General features: G+C 36.2%; 1 protein-coding gene across 2 annotated transcripts in view; it reads right to left on the reverse strand.

Annotated features, from left to right (window-relative positions):
• Window positions 1-26289, reverse strand: part of UNC13C (unc-13 homolog C) — a 769865-nt gene that overhangs the window by 76711 nt on the left and 666865 nt on the right. For both annotated transcript variants that reach the window (XM_072616138.1, XM_072616137.1), the window contains 3 exons: window positions 22518-22606; window positions 12664-12813; window positions 357-480 (listed from right to left, as the gene is read on the reverse strand). In XM_072616138.1, coding sequence (XP_072472239.1) covers window positions 357-480; window positions 12664-12813; window positions 22518-22606 — 363 coding nt within the window. The remainder of the gene's footprint in view (window positions 1-356; window positions 481-12663; window positions 12814-22517; window positions 22607-26289) is intronic.

A 26289-nucleotide genomic window follows, 5' to 3' on the forward strand; every position in this document is an offset into this window, starting at 1 on the left:
CTTGCCAAAGGTCATATGGAGAAAAATGTGGGCCAAGACATTGGAAAAATTTAATTTGATAGCATTTACTCAATTTATGGGAGAAATCTAGTGACAGTGATCTTTGGACTACGTTCTAATTAAAGGGATGTACTTCGGGAAGGCAAAAATGCACAGTTTCTCTGTAATTGGACATCAATTAAATTAGATCCCCAAGAGAAAGGGTCATTAGTATCATCAGTGTTAGGAAAAAAATTCCCTGAATCAGTGTTTTCAGGAGGCTGGTACATGAAGGTTTCTTCAAATTCCAAATTAATTAAGCAAAACAATTAAAACCAATGTTTGAAATGTTTATAGACCAGAGCCAAACTTCTTACTGTTTGATCTGTCAAAGGAGGAAGAACAATCTGCTTTTCTACTTTGTTGAGGACGAGCTTCCATAGCTCTTTCAACACCCGCTTCAGCACTGTCTTTTCACAGATTTTCGCAGAGAGACTTAAACTGAAATAAAATCAGAGACATTCATTTTGAAATTTCAAGTCAAGACATCTAAGTCTCCTTATAATCAGGACTTTGAGACATTAGCTACCCAATTTCTCATGGCCCATCAATCTACCAGGTTTTCATGATGTTCATGGGATCACAAGTTTAAGGTTGGAAGAGATCTCAAAATTCATTTCTCTTGATCTTACCGATGAAGGAACTGAGATTCAGGGAGTGACATGTCAAAGGCTGGATAAATAGTAAGCAACAGAGGAAGGAACCAGATTCCCTGACCCTAAATTCAGTGTCTTTCTACTTGTCTACTCCCAAGGTCACACATCTAATATGTGGCAGGGGGAAAGCCTTGACTCTGGGTCCTCTGATTTCAAATGCCACCCAGTTTTCATTGACCAAAACTTTTATGTAATGAATAACCATGTAATTCATCATACTGTGTGTTTGTAAAATACAAACTCATTATGTATTCTTTCACCATTAATTGCTTCAGTAATGAATAGTCAGACTTCAAAAACCAAAGGAGAATTCTAAAATTTTCAAGATGAAAGGGGTCCCAGTAGCTATCTAGTCTAAACCACGCTTGAAAGTAATGTTCATTTTAACATACTGACAAGTGGTCATCTGGACTTTGTTAAGAGAATTCCAGAGAGTGGAAACCTACCATCCCCCAAGGCACCTCATTTTACTCCCACTCTTATTAGAATCTTGGTTCTTTGAAGTCAAACATAAATTCACTTCTTCCCACCTTCTATCCATTGTTCTTGCTCCTGTCCATTGGGACAAATAAGTCTAATCCATTTTCCACATGATAGATTGCCCTTCAAATACTTGAACACAGCTCTCCTATCTACTCCAAAGCTTTTCTTCCTGAGGCTGAACCTTCCCAGATCCTTCAGGCGATGCTCACATGACACAGACCTAAGGTCCGTTATCATCATGGCTATCTTCAAAAAATGCACAAAGTAAACATTCATTCAAAACCAAAACATTTTTGATGTTCTTTTTTTTCTGGTTGATCCAAAATCAATGCTTGAGATCAATAGCCCCAACTAGCTTATACTATCAAACAGTACGCACATAATGAAACATTACAGATCAAGGTTCCCATGGTAAATAATTCCCAACATCATTCTCAACTGACAAGAATTAAATGACACACATCCATGACACAGTGGAAAGAACAAAGAAATTTCCATTTTCATCACTGTCATTAAACCAATACTGTTCTTAAAGATTTTTGTCTTGGAGACAAATTACAATTGATCATTTCCTATGTATGGAAAAGTTATGTATAATTCACTGGAGAATGACAACAGACTATATTCTAGATTGTTTAAATTAATTTGCTATAAACTCTAGTTGTGGGGAGATTCACCTAAATATCATTATTAAGTAAAAAAGGGTGTACAAAGCAGTCATAAGGTATTAGTCCATGTCTAGTAGCAATGAAAAGAAAAATAATAATAATTTACGTCCATATAAAGTCATTCTTTACAATGTTATGTTCTCCTACCTAATTAACCTATGGAGGTGACCCTGAGCTTGTCACGGCTGTGCTCAAGCTTGAGCTCTTTCTGCTGGAAAGGCTTCAGATATAGTATTGGCAACAGACTATGCAAACATTCTGAGAAGCAGCCTAGTCAGCCATGGAGAGGCTCTTTGCAACTGATGCTAAATTCTTTGGCCATGGCAGGTCATAAAACAACTACAGTAACATCAGCTACAACAAATAGAGAATGGTGCTCAGTCCTGTTTCCTTCCCTTTGTGAAGTGACTATGTTAGTGATGATAAAAAAAAAAAATACAAGAAGAGAGTACTAAGAAACAATTTCTGTTGAGAGGAAAAAGATAGTTGTATTAAATACCATGCTGAAAATTCAACAGCCAGAATTACATAAGCAATTGACCCAAATATATAACAAGCAGGGCCAAAGACAACTGGTCAATGGATAGGAATAGTTTTCAAAGGAAGAGTTGCAAACTGTAAATGACCATATGAAAACATCAATAAAAAAGAAATGCAAATTAAAAAGAACTCTCTGATGCAAAGGACTCATGACAGAGAAGTAGGGGACTACCTACTAAGATAGAGCAAAGTATGCATTGTTAGATATAGCCATGATCTTGACTGGTTTGGACAGTTTATCCTGACTATGGATTCAGAGGGATAGAGTTGGGGAGGAATTATATTCTAGGCTCAGAGATCGGCCAATGCAATAGATTGAGATGGGGAATGAAGTGTTGTGAAGGAGCAGAAAGAAAACCAATTTGGCTAAACTGCACAATGTGAAGGTGGGAGTACTATACAATAAAATTCCTAAGAAAGGGCAAGAACAGGTTGTCAAAGGCATTAAATGCCAAAGGAAAGATTATATTTTATCTTGGAGGTATAGGAAGTCAATTGAGTTTATGAGTAGCAGAATGACTTATTGAGATCTTTGCTGTAGGAAAATCATTTTGGCATTTGTGTGAAGAATAGATTGGAGAAGGGAGATACTTGAAGCAGAAAGAAAGACCAATGAGGAAGTTGGTGCAGTGGTCTGGGCAAGAAGAGATAATGACATGGACCACAGTGCTTTGGGACCTTTGAAGCGAGGTGGCGCAGAGGATAGAGCACCAGTGCAGGAGTCAGGAAGGACCTGAGTTCAAATCTCACTTCAGACACTTGACACTCACTAGTTGTGTGACCTTGGGCAAGTCACATAACCCCAATTGCCTCATCCTGGATCATCTCCAGTCATCCTGATGAATATCTGGTCACTGGATTCAGATGACACTGGAGGAGAAGTGTAGCTGGCAACCTGCATAGCTCTCCTTCACTCAAAACAAAGTCAAGTGCCAGTCATGTCATTATTTCTCTGATGGCATGGTCTTCTTTGGCAACAAAGGACGAACACACACACAAATGACCAATCAGTAAACATGGATTGTTCCAACTTGACATGCTCATTATACAGAAAACCCAAAGATAACATGAAGTTGAAGTTAAACATAAGGATAAATCAAAAGTTCTTGGAAAGACAAATAAAGGAATTTATTGAGTCAGTTTTTATCATATGTTCAAAAGCAACAAGAAATATCATTTCATGGCACAACTGTTCATCTAATATTGTACTATTTATGATAAGTATTTGTAAAAAGAGCAACCTGAAAAAGAATGCAATTTGGGTGCCTTTTGCAAAGGATAAAATAGCAATAAAATTCAACAAACCAATGCAGTAAGGCTCTCCAAATTAAATCATCCTACACCTTGATATTCAGTGGCTTAAATTTAAGGGGGAGGATGTTGAGAAACATATTTGAAAGTAAAACTTGGCAGTTAGGATTGATAGAGATCAAAGACTTGTAAACCACAGAGAAGTCTTATGCTTACAGAATATGAATGATTTCAGGAAAAACTGTGAGATACTAGACCTGATGAGCACTAAATATAATTAAAACAAAATGGATTATTTTTTACGCACAGGGGAAAAATTCATTACTTATGTGAAAATAATTCCCAAATTAGTTTCCTGTGTAACAAATCTACAGTTAAGATAGAAAGTAATATCAAATGAGAACAAAAATGAAGAAAAAAGATATGGTATTCAATTAAAACTTCAACCTGATCATACAAATATCAGTTGATCTCTCTCCCAAGTGGAAAACAGGTGAAAGAACATGCATTATCATAAATTATAATCATTTCCTAAAGAAGTTTAAGCAATGTAAAACAAATATCAGAATGAGACTAATCAAATCTAAAAACTGTTTCAAGCTAGCAAATACTGGATCTCCTCGTCAAGCAGAGAGATATGACAGTCAAAGGTAACACTAGTTTAATAAGTTAACTTTATTTCTAAATTCTTACAGAGAAGGATGATGGAAGATTTACAGGGATCATTGCCTGAGAAAACAATGAGAAGCAGTAGAGGGAAAAACAAATTTAAGAAAAGCTTGGAGATTGATCCAGAGAAGCATCTAGAAGGCTTTTGAGACTAAAACTAGAAGATTAACAAACTCTTGAAAAATCAAAAAGATCTATGAAGATTTTTAAATGTTTACTTTCCAGAATCAGACATATACTTGGACAGACAACCCAATAACCCATCTCTCTCCCCTTCTTTCTCCCTCTTTCTCCTTCCCTCCCCCTGTCTCTGTCTGTCTCTCTCCCTTCCTTCCTCCCTCTCTTTCTTTCTCTCTTCTCTCTCAGGAGACACTACAACTGGACAAAGAGCTAAGTATCAGTATATATAAAACTACAGTTATAGAAAAACCACAATGTTCAAAGAAATGTCACCCACACTACAGTTTCCAAAGAAATGAAGGTAAGGATTACTCACAGGGCAATGGAAAATTTCATGGTAGTTATTATCAGGTTGACAAAGAGTGCAAGTAAGAAATGATTCATGAAAAGTTGTACAAACATATCAAAGAAATAAACAAAAAAGGATGGTTTCATTATGGAGTGAGAATGATACATAACTGATATAGACAGCCAAATATGCTTCATTAAATCTACTCATTGCTAAGAAGAAAGGAAGGTATCCAGCATATTGACTGGATTCCCTGTAGCAGAAACATAAGAGGACCTAGATAAGAATCCCACAGGCTGGGGAGTCATAGATAGGTTGTGATCCGCCAATGAGAATACCTACATTGATGACTTTGCCACATTGACCCTCACGAAACCTTATCTGGGGCAGATACCATCACCCCATTTTGTTGATCAGGAAATACTCAGAGAGGTTAAATGATTTACCTAATCTTATACAGGAATGAAGTGAGAAGCCTAAATTATCTGATTCCAACTTTAGTTGACACCAAACTAGCCAAGTACAATATTTACTCATCCGTGCATTCCTTATAGTTGGCACTTAATTTGCTAAATGTTCTGAATAATGAATATATAGTTCCTGCTTCAGGAAGGTCCAGAACTCTCAGGTTAGAGTGGGCCTAGCAGGGCAGCTTCTGTGATTCCCATAGTAGTGCTAAGACATTTTGTGTACTTTTAGTGCTGGACAAGAGTTGAGTGTATATAGCATTACCCAGAACGTGGTTATAGCATAGGATCACAAACTAAGCATTGGAAGGGAACTAAGAGAACATCTGGTCCAACCCCTTTTATGTTACAGATGTTACTTAGGAGGAGGAAATTTAGGGCCTGAGAGATCAAGACACTTGCCCAAGTAAACATCAGATGTGGGATCTGAACCCAGGTGCTGTGGGTATGGTCAGTATTCCCTGACATGTTATGCCTGTCTGTAATGCAGTTGTCAAGGTCACCCATTTTTAAAATTCCTAGCACAGTCTGGGATCAAGGGGTTATTCTAGGACAGGGATTCTCAACCATTTTGTACATTTGTCATGGCTCCCTTTGGCGTTCTGGTGAACCCAGTGGACCCCTTCTCCGAATCATATTTTTAAATTCACAAAATAAATTACATAGGATTACAAAGGAAATCAAAATTAGTGAAAATAAGTATGCCATTTTTTCTAATCAGCTTGACAGACCCCACAAAATCTATTCATGAGTCTGTCCAGATTGAGAGCCTCTGCTCTACAGTGACTATTATGGTATGTTCTCTCTAACATTTAGACTGGTGAGGTTAACACTGAAGCCAGTATATATGATTTCTAAAGCATAACTGAGCGTACACACAAAAAAATGAAGTTCAGGGGCAGGAGAGAATTTGCCAATTTTTCACATATTTATTTGTTTTTTTCTTACTTCTAATTAGAAATTGGTATTCTTTCTGGGATCAATACTTTTTCAAAGAGCAGTACCCTAACTATGAACACAGGACTGGAAATAAAATCACAGGAATAGAATTGGAGATGTTCATTAAATATACGCCAAGTACAAACTGGATTTTACAAGAGCAGGTTTATAAAATGGCAAGCTTTTTTCATGACATGGCTAAACCGTAAATCACATACTTTATTCATATGGACTTCATCATGTCACTGAGAGTCCAGAGGGAGAGGGTTAACCCTACATTGAGCACCAAGAGATAAGTCTTCGTGTGTGTTTGTGGTTGTGTGTGTGTGCACGCACACAAACAAAAACTGCAAACAGATCACAGATCTGGCAGTAGAATAGATCATAAAAGGCAAATCCTTCCTCACCATTTTGGAGATTAGGAAACTGTGACCTTGGTCACACAGAGCCCTCAGAGCTGCAAATCCAAATCTAGCACTATTTTCACTATACGTTACTGAAAACATTCTGTATTCCATTAATAATTTTATGTAAAACAAGACAGAGGAGAATTGAATAAGTAATTTACTTAATGAAAGTTGCGTAAACCTTTAAACATGATAGTGGCCAAGTCTTTAGCCTGAGTGATCTATTTTAGACCTATTTTCATGAGAGTGGCTGTTCGTATTGGATAGATTAATCAGGTAACTGATAAATAACTTTTATTCTACAGGGCAAGATTTTAAAATATAGCAAATTCTCTTTAATTCTACCATGAAAGACTTCTGTTGCAACAGCAAATGCCATGGAAAGATCACTGGATTTGGAGTCAGGCAATTGAGGTCTGAATCTGGACGCTGTTATTTACTACCTGTAGAACCTCTTTATTTGCCACTAATAGATGATTGTTAATAACACATTATCTTGTGTACCAAGGAAAACAGATTCAAGGGGGTCCATTTACATAATTAAAATCAAAATAGATTAAAATGATAAAATAATGCTCCTGCTAAAGAGTTAAGATTATAAGAATCAGCTCTTGTTGAATAATTCAACTACTCTACGATTGCTAATTGGGCACTTTGGAAAATGAAGTATTGTTTGCAGGCTATTTGAGGTGGTAGAGGAAATATTCATTAAATAGTTCTGGTTTGAAAGAATATACTTCCCCAACAAACCCAATGTATGTACAATAATTCTCTTTTCTCTAATTGTGATCAAAAGATACAGTATTTAGATAGCCTCAGAGCTACCAAGATTGGTTTTATGTCCTGAATCTACATATACTCACTATGTGACTGTAGGCAAGTAATTTAACCTGTGAGTACTCAGGCAATTTTCTAAGATAAGTTGCTGAGTAGATACTGATAGCTATTGGTAGGGGAAGGGTGGGGGGGGGAGGGGTTTTCTTATCAGGACTTTTCTATGTTAATGAATTCCCAGGCTTGATAAAAATAAATAAAAGCAAATAAACTAAATAACAATGTTGTGAACAAAAATATATTTGAAATACAAAATGTTCCTTTTACATTGTGGGGAGGGGGGAATTTGGGGAGGTGGGGGGGATGGGGTTAGGGACAACCCCCGTGATCTGGAAAATCTGTGTAAATTTTTTGGCTCTCTCCTCCTACCAGAGAAGAAGTCTAAATCTTTTCTTTTTCTTTTATGAGGTATTTACAATACCTTATTATAAAATTTAGGTTCAGTATTTGGTCATAGGCTCTGTGTCATCTGCTGGCCTTTATGTGTTGTTTTTAGCTTCTGCAAAACTCCCCCCAAATTCCCATTTAATTTCTTATGCCAACTTGTGATATATTAACTGTGATGGGGAAAATGAAGATGTGGAAGGGATAGCCACTAACCTTGTGTGTCCCCAAAGGGTATCTCATTGGCTTTCATCACTTTTCCCTTGATATAATTTCATTTAGTAATCTCATCAGCTCCTATGGATCTAACTATTGCTAGGCAGATGATTGTCAGATCTGTTTATCCAGTCCTAATGTGGTACAGTGGAAAGAGTGATGGGCCTGGAGCAAGGAAGATCCATCTTCCTGAGTTCAAATCTGGCCTCAGACACTTACTAGCTGTGTGATCCTGAGCACGTCACTTAACCCTGTTTGTCTCAGTTTCCTCATCCATAAAATGAGCCAGAGTAGAAAATGGCAAATCACTCTGGTATCCTTTGTCAAGAAAATCCCAAATGGGATCACAAAGAGTAGGACATGACCGAAAGACTTAACAACTACTGGTACCACCTCACATTGGACCTTCAGTCTCATGTCTCCAACAACCTATTATTCTCAAACTGAATGTCCCTCATAGACATTTTAAACCCAACATGTTGAAAACAAAACTCATCTTTTCCCCTCAAACTCTCCCTTTTTTCTAACTTCCCTATTAATGTTGAAGGCACTAATCTCCCAGTCATTAGAGTTCATAAATAAGGTATCAGATCTTAAGTACTCACTCTCTCATCCTCCAATGTGAATCTGTTATCAGGTTCCATAATTTCTACCTTCATATATACCCTGTTGCAGGACCTTATCACCACTCACATTTGGACTGCAATAGTTCAGGTCTGATCACATCATCCCCCCATCCTCAGTCTTATTCATAGAAACTTAACTAACTTCTCATTACCTTTAGGATCAAATATAAATTCTCTACCATGCTTTTAAAGTCTTTCTTACACCACCCCCTTCCTACCTTTTCAGTCTTCTTACACTTTACTCTCTAGTGATACTGACTTGCTTGTGGTTCCTCACAAACAACTTTCTATCCCCCAACTGGAGGAATTTGCACTGGCTTGACCCCATTCCTTGAATTCTTCCTTATCTCTATCTTCTGGCCTTGAATGTTTATTTCAGGTCTTAGCTAAAATCCCACCTCCACAAGAGGTCTTTCCCTGTTCCTCTTAATGCTGGATCCTTCCCTCAGTTAATTATCTCCAACTGGTCCTATACATGTCTTGTTAGTTCATAGTTGTTTGCATATAGACTTTGAGCTCCTTGAAGCCAGACACTGTCTTTTGCCTTTCTTTGTATCTCTAGCTCTTAGTATAGTGCCTAGCAAAAGTAGATGCTTAATAAATGCTTGTTAACTTGACTTGATAAATATATCCTGAAGTGCTTTATGTAATTTTTATAGGACTGTTACTTCATGATGTTTTTGTAGATGTTGCATATGATGGAAATGTTTTACGATCACAGACACCTGATTTTCTAGATATCTGGTAGATATGTGCTTAAGCTCACTTTATTTTATAATCATGTATCTACAAGACTTTTTATGTAAGAAATATTTTTATAACTGTCTAGAACTTAACTCAGATTAAACACCAAAATTTAAAATGATGTTTCCTTAAAGTCATTTTAAAAAACAATGGAATTAGTATAATACAGTGTATATATGTGTTCCTATGTATGTACTCATGTGTACATACATATAACATATTTACATGAATGTACGGAGATATATCTGTACATATCTATAGATATGTGTGCACATATATGTACATATGTCTTAATTGTTTTCATTCTCAGTTTTCTTATTTTCACCTAGAATTTAGACTTACTAAGAAACAGTTTGCTCTTTTCATTCACTTACTTCATGCTGGAATTAATTTTTTTTCCTAGCAACTTATCATTTGCTTCTCACTTTTAGTCCTGATTATTAGTGAATTATTTCTGGCTGCCTGCAATGGTCATGGAGCCATTTTTTTCCCTACAACTTTTTCTTCTTTTTTCCTTCTGCCCTGGAGAATACCTTTATTTGTAGGAGTATGGGGTGTGGGGCAGTTACTGCTGAGGAAAATTACTTTTTTCTCTTCTTTCTCACTCTTTCTAAGATATTCCCAGCTGTTACTCAGTCTTTATAGTCCTTTATCTGAATGACAAGAAGATCACTTTCCAGTGTCCAAAGAATATAAAATCCTATGTCTTTTTCTTCCCCCTCACAGCTGTAGTTTCATTACCATATTTTTCCCCTCTAAGAAGTTCTGCTCCTACCCATGAATGTTTAACAAGTCATGCCAGACTAAACATGATTTTTTTTGATTTGGTTACTAAACTGGAAGATTAGGGAAATAACATTAGATTTCATAGCCAAATATTTCACAAAGTATTGATAGATCACCGTATTTATACTTATAAAATATTATTATATTACTACATTATACAGTATTTTATAACCAAATATTTTATAAACTATTTCCTGCTATTTGGGGGAAAATGTTGAAGAGAAATGGAATAGTGGAAGGTATGGTCAGGTTGGTTCAGAACTGGATAAATGGCTGGACCCAAAGACTTTTCCTTAATCATTCAATATTAACTTGGAAGAGGCCCCCAGGGGTTTTTGCTTGATCATTGCTGTTCTCCACTTTATCAATGACTTGGGTAAAAGCCAAGATGGCATGATTATTTCCAGATGGCAAAAAGCTCAGCAGGCTGGCTAATGCTTTGACTGATATAATTGAAAAAGCTCTTGATAGGCTAAAATATTGTTCTGAATTGACTATGATGAAATTTCAATCAATACAAAAGCATTTATTAAGCTCTATATGCCAGGCATGCAAATTTAATAATCTTTGTCCTTAAATACCTTAAATTCTACTGATACTACAAACTCAATATGAATAAACAGTATGATGTCAAAAAGGTTTAACATTATCTTAGGCGATAGCTGTAATAGTAGTGGTAGTAGTGGTGATAACAACAAAAATTAGCTAGCATTTATATAGCAAAGTTTGCAAAGCACTTCATTTGTTTTCTCATTTGATCCTTACAACAATCCTGGGAGGTAAGTACTATTATTATCCCCATTTTACAGAGGAGGAAACTGAGAAAGACAGGCCAGGTGACTCGCTTAGGGTCACACAAAAGTTGGAGGCAGAAGTTCAACTTTTTGAAAGCCTCCAGCTTTAGTACTCATCCTCTGTAAGTCCTAGCTGCCTCTAAAAGCACTCAGAAACAAGATGATAGCACCCCTTACTCTGCCCTGCCAGACTATATCTGGGGTATTATGTTCTTTTTAGGGGCACACTTCAGGAGGGTCATTGATAAACTATGCAACAGAGAAAGAATGAGACTAGGGGTCATGGAGGACCTCAAATTTATACCATATGATGGTCAGTTGAAGGAAATGAGGGTCTTAGCTTGGTTAAAAGCAGATTGGAGGGCATGATAATTGTCCTGAGGGTCTGATGGGCTGGCATATGATTAGATTTGTTCTTTGTGACTCCAGAGAGCAGAAGTAGGAAAAGTGAGTGGAATCTACAAACCACAGTTAAGGGGGCTGGGGAAATCTACCTTCTTAGAGGTATCTCAACCTTGCCTTCAGACCTGATATCTTCATCCACACTAACCTAGCTCAGGCTAGTCCAGTAATTCAGGCTAAGGACTGGAAGACACTGAAACACTCGTGGACACAATTATTAATTCAAATGGATGTTACTCCCCTCTTCAATATTCCTCAATTCTGCTAAACCCCCACAGCATCACCTTCTCACAGCCTGGGCATTTTTATGCCTCAGGTAACAAGGAAGGAATACCAATTCAATGATTGAAACTCTAGTCTAATCTCTGAAAAGGAAAGTAAGTAGGTCAGTAAATATAAAAGGCCCAGTGTCCAAGACAGAAAGTCTTCAAGTAGTGGCTGCATAACTATTTGTTAGCTATGTTGCAGAAGGGATTTTTTTAAAAATATAGGTTGGTCTAGGTGGTCCCTTTCAACGCTGACATTCTGTTATTATGCATGTAACTAAGTTACTAATTAACAGTCAAGTCTAGCAGTTCCTTTAAAATTGTAAATTGTATCACACAGAAAAGCATTATTTTAAAAATTCTTCTACTGGCTGTTTTCATGTCTATATAATACATTCTTCTATCTACCTCCATTTATTTTCAAAGGAAATCCTCCATGCCTAAAATACTTTCCCCTCCACATCTCTGCCTCTTCAATTCCATGTATGACTTGGATCAAACTCAGATGCCACCCCTCAGGAAAGCCTTCTTTTGTGACTTGTTTCTTGGGTCATTTCTTCTAGAACCTCTTCTTTGCCCTTATCACATTCTACCTTGTGACATATTCATGTAAGTATGCTTCTTAAACATCCTTTTAGATTCCTTGAAGGATAGCACTGTGTTTTGTTTTGTTTTTTACTTTCCAATTAAATCTTTGTATCATCATTTCTTAGTACAGTGTTGCACTCACTGGATACATTTAATAAATGCTTATTAAACTGTTGCAAAAGCAGACAAAACCCATAGCAACTCAAATCAGAATAACAAATTGGACTGAACAATGAAAAGAAAATTAACTTCAACTCAATTCAAACGCTTATTAAGCACCTAATACATGAAGGGCATTGCACCAGGCACAGAGGTAGATAAAAAAGATTAAATTTGACACCTCTTTGCCTCAAGGAGTTGACAGTCTGGTTTCATGATAAACAGAAAAAAATTAAATGATTCCCATGGCAGTAGTTAAATACTTGAAGTACTTACGTTTTGTCCAAGAAGTCCATAAGAGGTCTTAGTACAATTTCTGCATCCATAGCTGCATTGTTCTTGTTGGAGGTGGTATTTCCATTTCCTTTCATTTGATTCAATTCTAAACTCATCTGCTTCACGCAGTCTTCAATTATGAGCTGGAAACTAAACATATATACAACACCCCACCCCCCAAAAAGGAACTTTGGAGTGAAATTTGACCATGTGCAATCTCCTCTCAAATGCCTTAACTTAAATAGCTTTTGGGGGGTTGGGGTTGGGGAAAAGGGTCAGGTCAAGTTTCATTACTTAAAGTGCTCTATAAACATGAAGATACATGAAAATAAGCAATTACTATTCAGTCTATGGGCATGCTCATGACACCTGTGTGTATAATTACAACACAAACTAGATCCTTAACTGTTCACACTCTCTCCCTGCTCAAATATTTGTAGCTTATGTTCACAAGTTTTATTCACCTAGAATTTAAGTTCCTTGAAAAGTGACATCATTTGCCATTTTTTTCTTTGTATGCCTAGGATAAAATGCCTTACACAAAGTAGGTGTTTACTAAGTGATTGCTGAATGAATGAATCAAAGGAACATTTATTAAAAGGTTACGATGTGCAAAGCACTGTGCTAAGCATTAGGCGTACATATGTATGTGCACATGTGTGTGTGTGTGTTTGGAGAGATAGACACAAACACATTTATATATTCATATACATACACATGTATGCATATGTGTATATGCATATATGTACATACATGTATATATGTATGTATGTGTGTGCGTAAGACAGCCCTTGCTCTCAAGGAGCTCATATTCTATTGGAGGAGACAACATATATGGAAGGTTTCAGTAGCAAGTCAAATGGAAAAGTTCATAGTGTGCAGTGGGGCAAAACAGATGGTAATGCCTCCTCTTTAATGCCATTTTCACTGACAAAACTTAACAGTTTCTAATGCTAAACCATTGTCAGAGCGAAGGTCTTTGGTAGCAGAGTTTTTTTTTCTGGGTCTTTACTAGCTGTGGTTATATCCACATTGTTGAATAACACCGGTGCCACTGATTTTGGACAGTGTTTCTATAAATATTAATCGATTATATGGCTTACCACTTCCTCTGCCTAACTCAGTTCTAAGACTATCCTTTTCCTAAGATGTTTGGACATTTAACTTCCCTTTCTTTTCCAGGGATTGAAAAGAATGCTGAAGAGCTCGTTTCAATCTAGTGGAACACTGCCAATGCAAGGATTTCATTTTTTTTCTTCACTCCCCAAATCCTTGAATACATTTTAGAGATGATTGTGTGGCTAAGTATATTAGGAGAAGAAAGGAAGCTAGGAGTGGTGGGAAAGGAAAAGGATGCAAAATATTCACACCACTGAAAGGGTACTAAGAAAAGAGGGAAAATTTATTTTAATCATACAGTCAAGATAGGGAGCAAAGAAAATCTCCTCCTATCCTAGGCTCAGTCTCTTTTCCCCACTACTCATTCACCAGAATGAGTGTTAATGGTAACAAAAAGTAAATAATACTAATAGATTTATTATTTTGCTATATTTAAGCAAGGTATTCTCTCAGATTATCATTATCATTAATATCTCAAAGAAATGAAATAATAGAAAGATACATATGCCTTTTAAATTTTGGAGTTTAAGAAGATCATAGGATTGAAATGGAGGGGAATTTAGAGATTATCTAGTTCAACTTCCCCTTTTAACATATAAAGAAACTGAACTCATATCAAGGTACCCAAAATCTCTGACTGAGTCCAAAGCTAATTTCAATACACTACACTACTCAACAAAAGCTTACATTTCTGTAAGAGGGTAGTTCTTTGTCATGCATTTCTAATTCAGTCTCTTCCCCTTTATTTTTTATGCCTAAACTAAGAATGTCTTTAATGATATCTTAAAAAATAAATCTAAATAAAGAGTATTATAGATATTTAATCAGTTGATTTATTGTTCAGTCTTTAAGGATAACCAGTAAAGCTCTCTCCTCCTTATGGGCGGCCAGGTCATTGTGTGAGGATAGAAGGGAAAAAGGATACATTTGTGCTATCATCGAAGAGAAACATTCTTCAAACACTATTTCCCCTGAGAAATGATATTTTCACTTCACTTCAGGGGAGTAAAAAGTCATTCTGCTAATGGAGTCCCCTCAGGGACTACTGGCTGTAGATCATATCCTGGAATAATTGATCCATTTCACTACAGTAGCCAAGATTCTGGGTATCATCCACAAGGATAATGAAAGCACCACTGAAAACATCCTTCTACTCTGGAATTAAATGATGGTGAATCCACACTTGGGATATACCACGCAGGTTTGTTTTCAAGGTCAGGTTTTTTTTTTCCTCCCTTCCAATCATTTTGCAATTAAAGGAGGTCTCATTTTGCACTCACTTAAGACAAGTTAATACTACCAAGCAGTCTTGGATTTCATGAGCTCCCAAGGAACCAAATAAAAATCATTTCCTAGGAAATGTACTTAATTGTTTTATTTATTCAGAGTCATATCAGGCTAGCTTCAGGTGCCAAATGCACATTTACCAGAAACATAAAAGAACCACCCATAGTGTTGTAGATAGTTGCTAATGCAGCTTCCTGAGAGACAGTGCTTCCTGAGAGACAGAGCTCTCAAATAAATGCTATGTTTGTCAATAAATAATCTAGGCTTTTAATTGCCTGTCTCAAATCTGCTCTGAATTCCTAAAAAGATACAGCAATAAAAATGGCAAATGACAGAATTATTGAATCTTAAGCTATAAAACACAAAGCAAAATTGATCTTCATGCAGTTATATACTTAATTTCTTTAATGGAAACAGTTAAATTGGCTAATTTGGAACCCCTAACTAATGAAGACTTTGGGGCTTATATGATTCAAGTGGACATGAGGGCATGAATTAATCAGTTGACTGAATAAGTCTTGTCTACCTTGCTTAGTGTAGATAGAGTCACAGTGATGGAAGCAAATACATATGTCCAAGGGCTAATCTCTCAATTAAGTTTTTAGTAAGTCAGCTTTGGTTAGAAATAGGTATCAGGTGGTTTGCATCTTTTTTTATCATCATAAACCTAGATTATTATTATTCTAGTTAATCTCAAACAAATCACTAAATAAAAAGTGCATCTATGTAAAGCATCTATATCTACAAATTTGAAAGACCTCACTTTAAAAAAAATCACTCTCCATTACCACGTAACATTCATATTGGAAGATTGTAATTTTTCATATTAATAACTTTTTTCTTGTCCAGATTTTTTTCACCATCCATTTAATAAGAAAGCAGAACTCAGGGGGCCAGTTTGGATATATTATACCACAATCTGCAAAGAGATCTTGTCCATTGGTATGTCTGGGGCAGATGATACAAATGAGTACCAAGTTAGGCCCAGAATTAAATGGGAGGAAAGGAATATGCTGGATTCCTTTTAGGAATTACGAAACATTTTTGTTGACTCCAATATTCACTCACAAAAGTCCATATTTCATGTAGTATCATATTTTTTATTTTACTAAAAATTTCCCAATCTTTTTTTTGTCTTTGAAATTCTAGAGAGTTAGCTTGGCATAGTAGATAGAGAACCTACCTTAGCACCAGGAACACTTTTAAAAAAAATATTTAATATTTAATTTTTTCCAAATTATACATGAAAACAGTTTTAATATTCTTTTTTTGCTTCAAATTTTGAGTTCCAAATTCTCTCCTTTCTTCCCTTTCCCCCATTGAAAAGGCAAGTAATTTGAAATGTGTTTTATTTCCATATAAATATTTAGTGAAAGAAAACACAAACCAAAAAAAAAAAAAACCCCAAGAAAAAGAAAAAGTATCTTTGATCCACATTCAAGCTATACCAGTTCTTTCTCTGGAAATGGACAGAATCTTTGATCATAAGTTCTACAGAACTGTCTTAGATCATTCAATTTCTGAAAATAACTAAGTTATTTATAGTAGATCATTATACGATATTGCTGTTACTACATACAATATTCTCCTACTTTTGTGCATTTCACTTTGCATCAGTTCATGTAAGTCTTTCCATGTTTTTCTTAAAGCACAATAGTATTCCAACAACGTGTTCAACCATTCCCAAATTTGTGGATATCTCCTCAATTTCCAATTATTTGCCACTAGAAAAAGAGCTGCTATAATATTTTTGTACACTTTGGTCCTTTCCCTTTTTTTGTTTTTTATCTTTCTGGGATACAGACCTAGTAGTGCTATTGCTTGGTCAAAGGGTATGCATGGTTTTGTAAGCCTGTGGGCATAGTTCCAAATTGCTCTCCAGAATGGTTGAATCAGTATACAACTTCACCAATTGCACATTAGTGTTTTAATTTTCTCATACCCCATCCAACATTTGTCATTTCCTTTTCTTTAATATTAGCCAATCTGACAGGTTATTCTTAACAAACAACAGAGTTGTTTTAATTTGCATTTCTCTCATCAATAGTGATTTGGAGCATTTTACATGACTATAGATAGCTTTGAGTAGTTTGATAACTGCCTGTTCATATTCTTTGATCATTTATCAGTTGAGGAATGGTTCTTATTTCTAAAAATTTTACTTAGTTTTCTATATGTTTGAAAAATCAGAGAAAGTCACTGTAAAAATGTTTTTTTTCATAATAATGATTACCAACTATGTATTTCCCTCCATCCTATTTCCCCCCTATTTATCCTACTCTCTGTCTACTTTTACCTTGTCCATTCTCAAAAGTCTTTTGTTTCTGACTTCTACCTCCCTTCTATCAGCTCCCTACCCTCTTCTCTCATTTTTTCCCTTCCTACTTTTCTGCATGGTAAGATAGATTTCTATACCACACCGAGTGTGTATATTATTCTCTCTTTGAGTCAGTTACAATGAGCATAAGGTTCATGTGCTCCCCCTCCCCACTTCTATTTTCCCCTTCACTGTAAAATCACTTTCTGGCCTCTTTTATGTCAGATAATTTATCCCATTCTATCTCTTCCTTTTCCCTTCTCCCCATGTATTCTTTTTCCTCATCCCTTAATTTTATTTTTTTAGATAATTATACCATCACATTCCACTCACACCCCTTGCTTTCTGTCTATGTATACTCCTTCTAACTGACCTAATAATGAGAAAGTTTCTAGGAGTTATAAATATAATTTTCCCATGCAGGAATATAACCAGTTTGACCTGATCAAATCCTTTATGATTTCTTTTTATGTTTACCTTTTTATGCTTCTTTTGAATCTTGCATTTGAAAATGCAAATTTCTATTCAGCTTTGGTTTTTTCCTCAGGAATGCTTCAAAGGCCTCTATTTCATCAAATATCCACTTTCCCCCCAAAGGATTATACTCAGTTTTGCTGGATAAGTGATTCTTGGTTAGAATCCTAACTTTATTCCAGAATATCCTGTTCTAAGTACTCTGATCCTTTAATGTAGAAGCTGCTAAATATTGTGTTACCCTAACTGTGGCTTCACAATGTTTGAATTGTTTCTTTTTAGCTACTTGCAGTATTTTCTCCTTGATCTGGGAGGTCTAGAATTTGGCTACAATATTCCTGAGAGTTTTCATTTTGGGATTTCTTTCAGGAGGTTATCAGTGGATTCTTTCAAGTTCCATTTTACCCTCTGATTCTAGAATATCAGGGCAATTTTGAAATATAATGTCTAGATCCCTTTTCTGATCATGACTTTATAAACTATCTCTCCTAGATCTATTTTCAAGTCAGTTGTTTTTCCAATGAGATAGTTCACATGTTCTTCTAGTTTTTCATTATTTTCATTTTGTTTTACTGTTTTTTGATTTCTCATAAAGCCATTAGCTTCCACTTGATCAATTCTAACTTTTAAGGAATTATTTTCTTCAGTGAGTTTTTGTACCTCCTTGTCTATTTGACCAATTCTACCTTTTAAGGAATTCTCTTCTATGAATTTTTGTTTATCTTTTTCTAGTTAGCCAATTCTGCTTCTAAAGGCATTGTTTTCTTCACTGGATTTTTGTACCTCTCTTATGATTTGGCCCAGTCTGTTTTTAAAATGTTATTTTCTTCAGTATTTTTTGTGTCTGCTTTACTAACCTATTCTTTTTCATGATTTTCTTGCATCACTCTCATTTCTCTTTCCAATTTTTCCTCTACCTCTCTTACTTGCTTTTAAAAATCCTTTTGGAGCTCTTTAATGGTGTGAGAATAATTCATATCTTTCTTGAAGCTTTGGATGTAGGAACTTTGATTTTGTTATCTTCTTGAGTGTATGTTTTGATCTTCCTTATCACCACAGTAACTTTCTAGGATCAAAATTTTTTCTATTGTTTATTTGATCTTTAACTCCTTGCTAAAGTTGGGCTCTGCCTCCCAAGTGGAGGGGGGCACTGTCCCAAACTTTAGAACTTTTGTGCAGCTCTTTTCAGAGGCAATTCCATGGACCTGTAAATTTTTGCCTCTTCCAAAGTAGTATGATCTAGGAAGAGGTGAGTTTACTACTTTCCTGTACCATGCACTGGTTTGTGAGTGACTACAAGCATACTTTTTAACCCTGGAACTGTGACCAAGATCCCTGCTCTCCTGCAGCTGAAAGTTCTGCTGTTCCTCACAGTGGGACTAAGACCCATGACTATAACCCAGATCCAAGTATAGGCAATACAACAGAATCATGGCCCAGGTGCAGGCAAAGGGACCCTTGTAAATCTCCATCTGGCTCATTGTCTGATCCCTTTACTACCTGTGGGTTGAGAGGTCTGGAAACAACCACTGCTAACACTGATTCAGTTTCTGAGGCCTGCTCCTGGTTTGCTGGGGCCTGGTCTGAGCTGGCACGGCCTATGCTACACCATGCTCTTTTCTTACCCTGGTGCAACAGACTTTTCCAGCTGAGCTTCTAAGTTGTCTTGGGCTGGAAAACTGTTTTGCTCCGTCTTTTTATGGGTTCTAACACTCTAGACTTTGTTTAGAGTTATTATTTAAGGGTATTTGGAGAGGATTGGGGGAGAACTCAAAGGAGTTTCTGTCTTTACTACACTATCATGGCTCTGTCCAAGGTTCATCTTTTAAATAGAAATATTCTAATAGTGTTGCTATATGATGATCACAGAGAGCAAATGAAAGGTACATATGGGGAGGGAGCAACAACATGTAACAAATATATGGAAATGTAAGAATGAAAAGGAAGATCTGTTAAGAGAGCCTCTTTAGAAGAAGGTGAGAATGGCCCCAAGTATGTTAGTATACTCCCAGTGGCAGACTTGTTGAAAACCATGGAAAAAATTAACATAGTGTGGGCAATCATGAGTTGGATTGTTATCTCATCCAAATTGATGAGATTCAAAACCATTTGAGTATCTGAGTAATGAGTCCAGAAACAGGCTAATCACTTCATTTCCTATAACCACAACAGTCTCTCAAGCTTTTCCTGAATCCTAACTTCCCCTCAATTAAGAGTAAATTATACATTGTTGTGGCTTTTGATCATTGAAAGATGATTGTACACTTGTAATTTCATTAGTATACTGAGCTCACAATGCAGAAACTCTCCACAAATGCTAGATCTTCAACTCATCCACAATTTGTAGTCTTTAAAAGTTGCCATAAGGTAGTGATTTGCCCATATTCCATAGGAGTCATGCATCAAAGGCAGAGCTTAAAATCACGTCTTCTTGATCTCAAGACTGGTCCTTTAACACACTATGCTGTTTCAAGGCTGAAGCGTGATGGATGATAGCATGTGGAAAGTGAAGACATGGAGAAAAGACAGAGCCTGAGAAGGACTAAGTATTCCATTTTCTCTACTTTGCCTCATACCTCTGGCTAGAAGCCAAAATACTTAAAAAAAATATTTGTTAACTCATCTGACACACAGGTCAAATATCAAGTCAAATAAGTGATTATTGTGAACCTATTGTATGTAAGGCACTATGTGTGGAGGTACAGAGAAGTTTAAGGAACTTAAATGTTTGATAAGGGACTATACACTTAGTTCAGATACAAGCATAAGTTGAAGTTCATTATGAGGATTTATGAAGCAAGCTTCCTGATAAGTCAATTAACCTTTCCAAATAAGCAGTTTTCAGTCTATCTTTGTTTTAGAGTCCACTGGTCAGAGAAGGCTGCCTTTGTGAACTTTCTGAAAGACAACCTTCTTTTGGAGAACTATACCTGTTTGCAAATCCAATCACAAGAATATAAAGTTCTGGGTGGAGACTAACAGAGTTCAATTTGCATAATATATATATATGACAAATCCATAATGACTTAGGTGCTCTTTTCTCTCCACACTATTTCTCAGCATTTACATCTGCTTTCATGGGAATCATCACCTCTGTTCATATAATTCCCAAATCTATATATGCAGCCCAAATTCTCTCTTTCCCTTGCTTCACCACCTGTTGGATGTCTCTTTATACCTGGATATTCCATGACCACTTCATCTCAACTTGCTCAAAACTGAATTTTATTCACTCCCTGATTTTACCTGCATCATTATCCAAAGTTTCCTATTTCTTTGGGCATGGTGGTGGCAAGTGGAATGAGTTTAGGGTTTGGAATGATAGCACCTTGGTTCAATTCTCCAGCTTTGTTACTTGCTACCTCTATGAACCTTGGCAAATTACAGTACATTCTTTCTTCCTTCCTTCCTTCCTTCCTTCCTTCCTTCCTTCCTTCCTTCCTTCCTTCCTTCCTTCCTTCCTTCCTTCCTTCCTTCCTTCCTTCCTTCCTTTCTATCTTTTATCTTTAAATTGGGGGTGGAAGGAAGCAGGGGGAGGTGTGAATGGTGCTCCTCATTTACTTTGATGTTTTTTTATAAGAATAAGGACAGAGACAAGACTCCTGATTTCATTAGTATAGGGAACTCCTGGGTGAGGAGATTCCTTCTACCAATGCTGGCCAGCACTTCAGTAACTTTTAGTCTGAACCTTGCCTGCAATATTATAAGTTTCAGTGACTTACCTGGTCATAATGTCGAAGGCAGGACATGTATCCAGCTTCACCTGATTATATGGCCAACTCATTATCTCCTTTTCAGTAATATATATATATATGAGTATAGAACATAAACTCTCCAAAGGGAATCATTGTATTCTCAATGACTAACATAGTGCTTGGCATATGTAGGTATATATAGACCTCTTGAAATTTATCCATGGCCCATGGAAGTCTGGTTAAGAATACTTGCTCAAGGGTAAAATTTAAACTTCTCAGCCTGGCATTTATGACCATAGAAAATCTGCATGCAACCTATCTTTCCAGTTTTATTTCATATTATTCCTCTTCATATACTCTACCTTCCAATATGAGGTGTTTCCTAAACTGTGCATATCAAGTCCTGACTCTGTATTCTTTCTTTTGCTCTCACAACTTCTTGAATTATGTTTTATTTAAATGAGTACATGTCATTCTGCCCACTTCCCAAATAGAATATAAACCCACTAAGGACTCTGACCATCTTTTTTTTCTTTTTTCATTTTGTATCCCTGGCATCTAGCACAGCAACTTGTATTAGTGCAAGGTTTTGTGAAGGCCTTGTACTTAATAGATGCTTAATAAATCCCTGCTGAATGTGAAATCTTTTCTTCTTGTACACACAAGCACTAGTTTCTAGTAATTTTGCTTTTTGTTTCTTAATTACCAACGTAGATTCAAATGTACATAGAGCTATGTACTATGGAAGCATCATTAGCTATCATGAGAGATGATAGACTTGGCATTGGTTAAAACCCTGGCTCTGTTGATTATTCCTTCTGATATCCTAGGGTAGAACCAGTTTCCTCAACTGTATAATAAGGGTATTGGACTGGATAACTTCCAGGGTCCCTTCCCTTCTAGCTTAAAACTTATCACCATAAAAATCATTGCTTTAGGTTCTTATCAGTTGTGCTCATTACCTTTCACCGTAGGTTATGCTGAGTTCATCCAGGACCCCATTGAGTTTTACCTGAAGTTCTTTGAGAACACCACTAGCTTCAGGATCTAGCTGCAAAGAGACCAGAAACAATATTAATTGGGGCTTCAGGTTAACATGGCCACATATTTTTTTTTTTTGCAAGCATTGTATTACAAAATAAACTACACATAATATGACTCAAACATTTAGTTTTGGAAAACAAATATGGAAACACCACCCAGATAAGGAAATTGTAAAACAAACCATGAGGGTCCTTATGTATGAAAGGATGATTTGAAATCCATAACATGCAGAAAAACATAACAGGCTTCTCAAGCTCAATAGCAAAGCCTTTGCATGCTACTGCCATGGGATTCAAGGCATGTAGGGTACTAACTTGTAGACTATAGTAGCCTCTAAGCTAGAAAACTGAGAAAATGACATACTAGATAGATGTGTGCTGATTCATAATATAATAGGATCCTCAACAATGATGTGAGCAAATAGGACCTCTAGGTATTGATGGGGATAAGCAGCATTTTCAAAGTCTGATTCCATTTACAATTCAATTCCTTGATTTGAAAAATGCTTTTATTAAAGAGTAGCGTGTCTCCTGTATGAAGGTGTTTTCATATTTTTCCATAAATGGAATCAAAAGTAAACAAATGAAACGAAAGGAACAAAATCCTCCAAATGTTTCTGCAGGCTGTGACAGGATTGGCCTCCACTGGGTCTCACTTTCTGAATGCCACTGGGCTACTCAGAAGCGGATTCTTACCTACATCAAGTTCAGCAACTTGACCTCCCTTGGAAAAAAAAGCTCCTGGAACTGATTCTGGTGGCACTTGTTTCTGCATAGAAAAGGAGCTCATAGCAGAGGTCAGAATCTCTTTCAATAGGATAAGGAGAATTCTGCACAACACAGCAATGTTTGCTCTATCCACAATCTTTCTCGCGAAAAAAAATCTATTTTTACTTGAGATGAAATGCACTTTTTCCCCTTCTTCTTCAGTCTCAACATCTTGATGAAATATCTGGCATGCCATTACCATGAAATGACTTCATGAAAGGGGTCTAATCTTTTAACCTTAGTACACCTAGGAAGACAGTGACATTCCATGAAGAGATGACACATGCACTGGAGACTGAATTCAATTGTTTAATTTTGAGAGTCAATAATGTGTTAGTTGAGTAACAGGACACTCAATCAAGCAGTTTTTTTTCCTGGTACAACACAAGGATTACAAAAATCAGTGGAAGCTGTTTTACAAAAATGAAACTCGGGTTTGAATGAGTCTTTGTTTATAGAAAATTAGCATTTTGAAAATACTCATACGTGGCTTCATCCCTGTTGCTGTTTTCTATATATTGTCAAAAATTTGAAATTACCAGTAATATAATTGTTAAAACTGAGTAATAAAGTAAAAAATGCTACTTTGGGCTTGAGTGGACATGTTTTACATAACGATATTTACAAGGATGTGCATACACAAATATTTGTTACATTAATACTAACTCTGTCTCTTTCTTACTTTGAATAAATATTTAAATTTCTATAACCTTGCAGTCAGTATTTTATAACCTTATAATCCTTAAAATGTCTGCAGGTTTTTCACTTTCATTGTCTTATTTGATTTTCAAAAATCCCAGTGAAATAGGCAGGAGAGATATCATCATCCCCATTTTACAAACGAGTAAACAGAGGAACGAAAAACTGAAATCATTTGCCCAGGGTCACATAGCTAATTAGTGATGGATTGAGGTTTAAAACCCAGATCACCTGATTCCTCCGTCAGTTCACTTTACACCTTACAAAAGAAACATAGGGAGAGGGAAAGAAAGCAGTAAGGTTATAGGATTATTATCCCATCACCCTTACAGTTGGAAAGAACCTTAATGAACATCTTTTTTGTTCCTCCTTCCCCAGATGAAAAATACTGAAGATCAGAAGGAGAAAAGGTCAAGAATCTACATTTTTCCTCTGATAAATCCAGAACAAAAACCTTTAGTGTGAAGATATTTATTGCACTTGAATTAGACAACAGGAAAAACTTTGAAAACAATAAATTAATAATCAAAATTTACTGAAACATCAAGGACATTCTTTTTGATGTTCATTATGGACCAAACTTTAAAACCAAACTCTTTCCTTAATGCAGTGCATTAATAGGATCTTTCTTAATGTTCTCTTAAAGACCAGCGTTAACCCCAAATCACTGGTCCCAGATCAAGCCCTACTTGGTCACAGTTCAGGCCCTTGTTAGCTCAGAAAGAACATAAATAACAATTATTTCTGTTTTGACCAGAAACCTTGAGGGTCTTCCGAGGCCATTCTTCCCCTCATTTTTTTATTAAGCCTTAATTATTGAATGGGCCCTGCCTCAGTCAAACAGAGAACTGTTAAAGACCTTAGCTTGAAAAGACCAAGGTGTTCCACTGCATCCTGGGCCATCTCCAGTTGTCCTGATTCATATCTGGCCACTGGACCCCAGATGGTTCAGGAGGAGACACTGAGGCTGATGACTTTGCACAGTTGTCCCTCACTTAAATCCAATTCACTTGTAAGTCATGGCATCTCCTGGATGTCATGGTCCTCTTCAAGAATGAAGGATAAATAGTTGTAGGATGGTTAGAAAAATGAAATACCTTTAGGAAACTTCTTCAATGTATCAAAGGGATCAAAATATGCTTTACTAAATTTTGTAAATCTATTGATATGAAATTTTATCCTATTTGTTATTCCTTTTTGGTAAGCAATAAGTAATATTCTCAGACTGTAATTAAGAACATCTCACAGAAATTAATGAGAACAGAGCATTCATTTACATGCCGTACAGTAGTTGATGTTGATATTTGATTGTATTCATATGATTATAAGAATTTGGATGGAAACTGAAAATTTAAATTGACTTCTGATTAGCATAGGCCATATTTAATCAATCCTTGAATTCCATATCCTATTCAATTAGTCAATTGGCTAAGACCAGGTTGATTTTTGTTTAGAGTGGTTGATTTCTATTCCTGTAAAATAGCTATTCTGATTTGATTGAATTTCCTTTTGTTTGGTTGTTTTTTTTTAGCCCTGTTTGTCACTTGATTAACTGAGGGTTTCTTCCTGCTGATTGATGTTTACCAGTATAGGTAGAATTATGAGGAGGGGAGGGATTGATCATTCTTGGCAGTCACTTTGGGTCCCATATTCTGTAGGGTTCATCTACGTTATGCCATAGCTAGACTACTAAGCATTGTGACTCACGAAGACTGCCAGTTCTTAAAAAATATAAATGTTAAAAATCAAAAAACAATAAAAATCAAAAAACACAAAGACTGACATTTATAGGTACAATCAGCTATAAACTTAAATTACTGCTACCAAGTCAAAGTGAATGAGACTTTCTCTCCTCTATTCCACCTAATCCCTTTAGACTCCATGGTCTGTGTTCCTTTAGTCCCTTTCAATTCTCCTGATTTCACCTTATAAAAACATAACGGAATAGAAAGGGTTCCTCAAGAGAAGAACACATGTGCATGTATACCTTAGGGACCAAGAAATTTGAACCTAGAAATGACCCAGTCATTTCTCATTTTATGGATAAAGAAACTGGGATCCAAAGAGTTGAAGTAGGGATTACTTAGTCATATGGCTCACAGACCCATAGTTGTGATGTTGGTCTTTGTACTTTGATTCCAGAAGACATTTTCCCATTAGACTACCCATCCCCCACTAAGATGATTCTGAAAAAGAGATCATTATTCTTTTTAAATAATTGTAT

The sequence above is a fragment of the Notamacropus eugenii genome, chromosome 1 (genome assembly GCF_028372415.1).
Source record: "Notamacropus eugenii isolate mMacEug1 chromosome 1, mMacEug1.pri_v2, whole genome shotgun sequence".
Lineage (NCBI taxonomy): Eukaryota > Metazoa > Chordata > Mammalia > Diprotodontia > Macropodidae > Notamacropus > Notamacropus eugenii.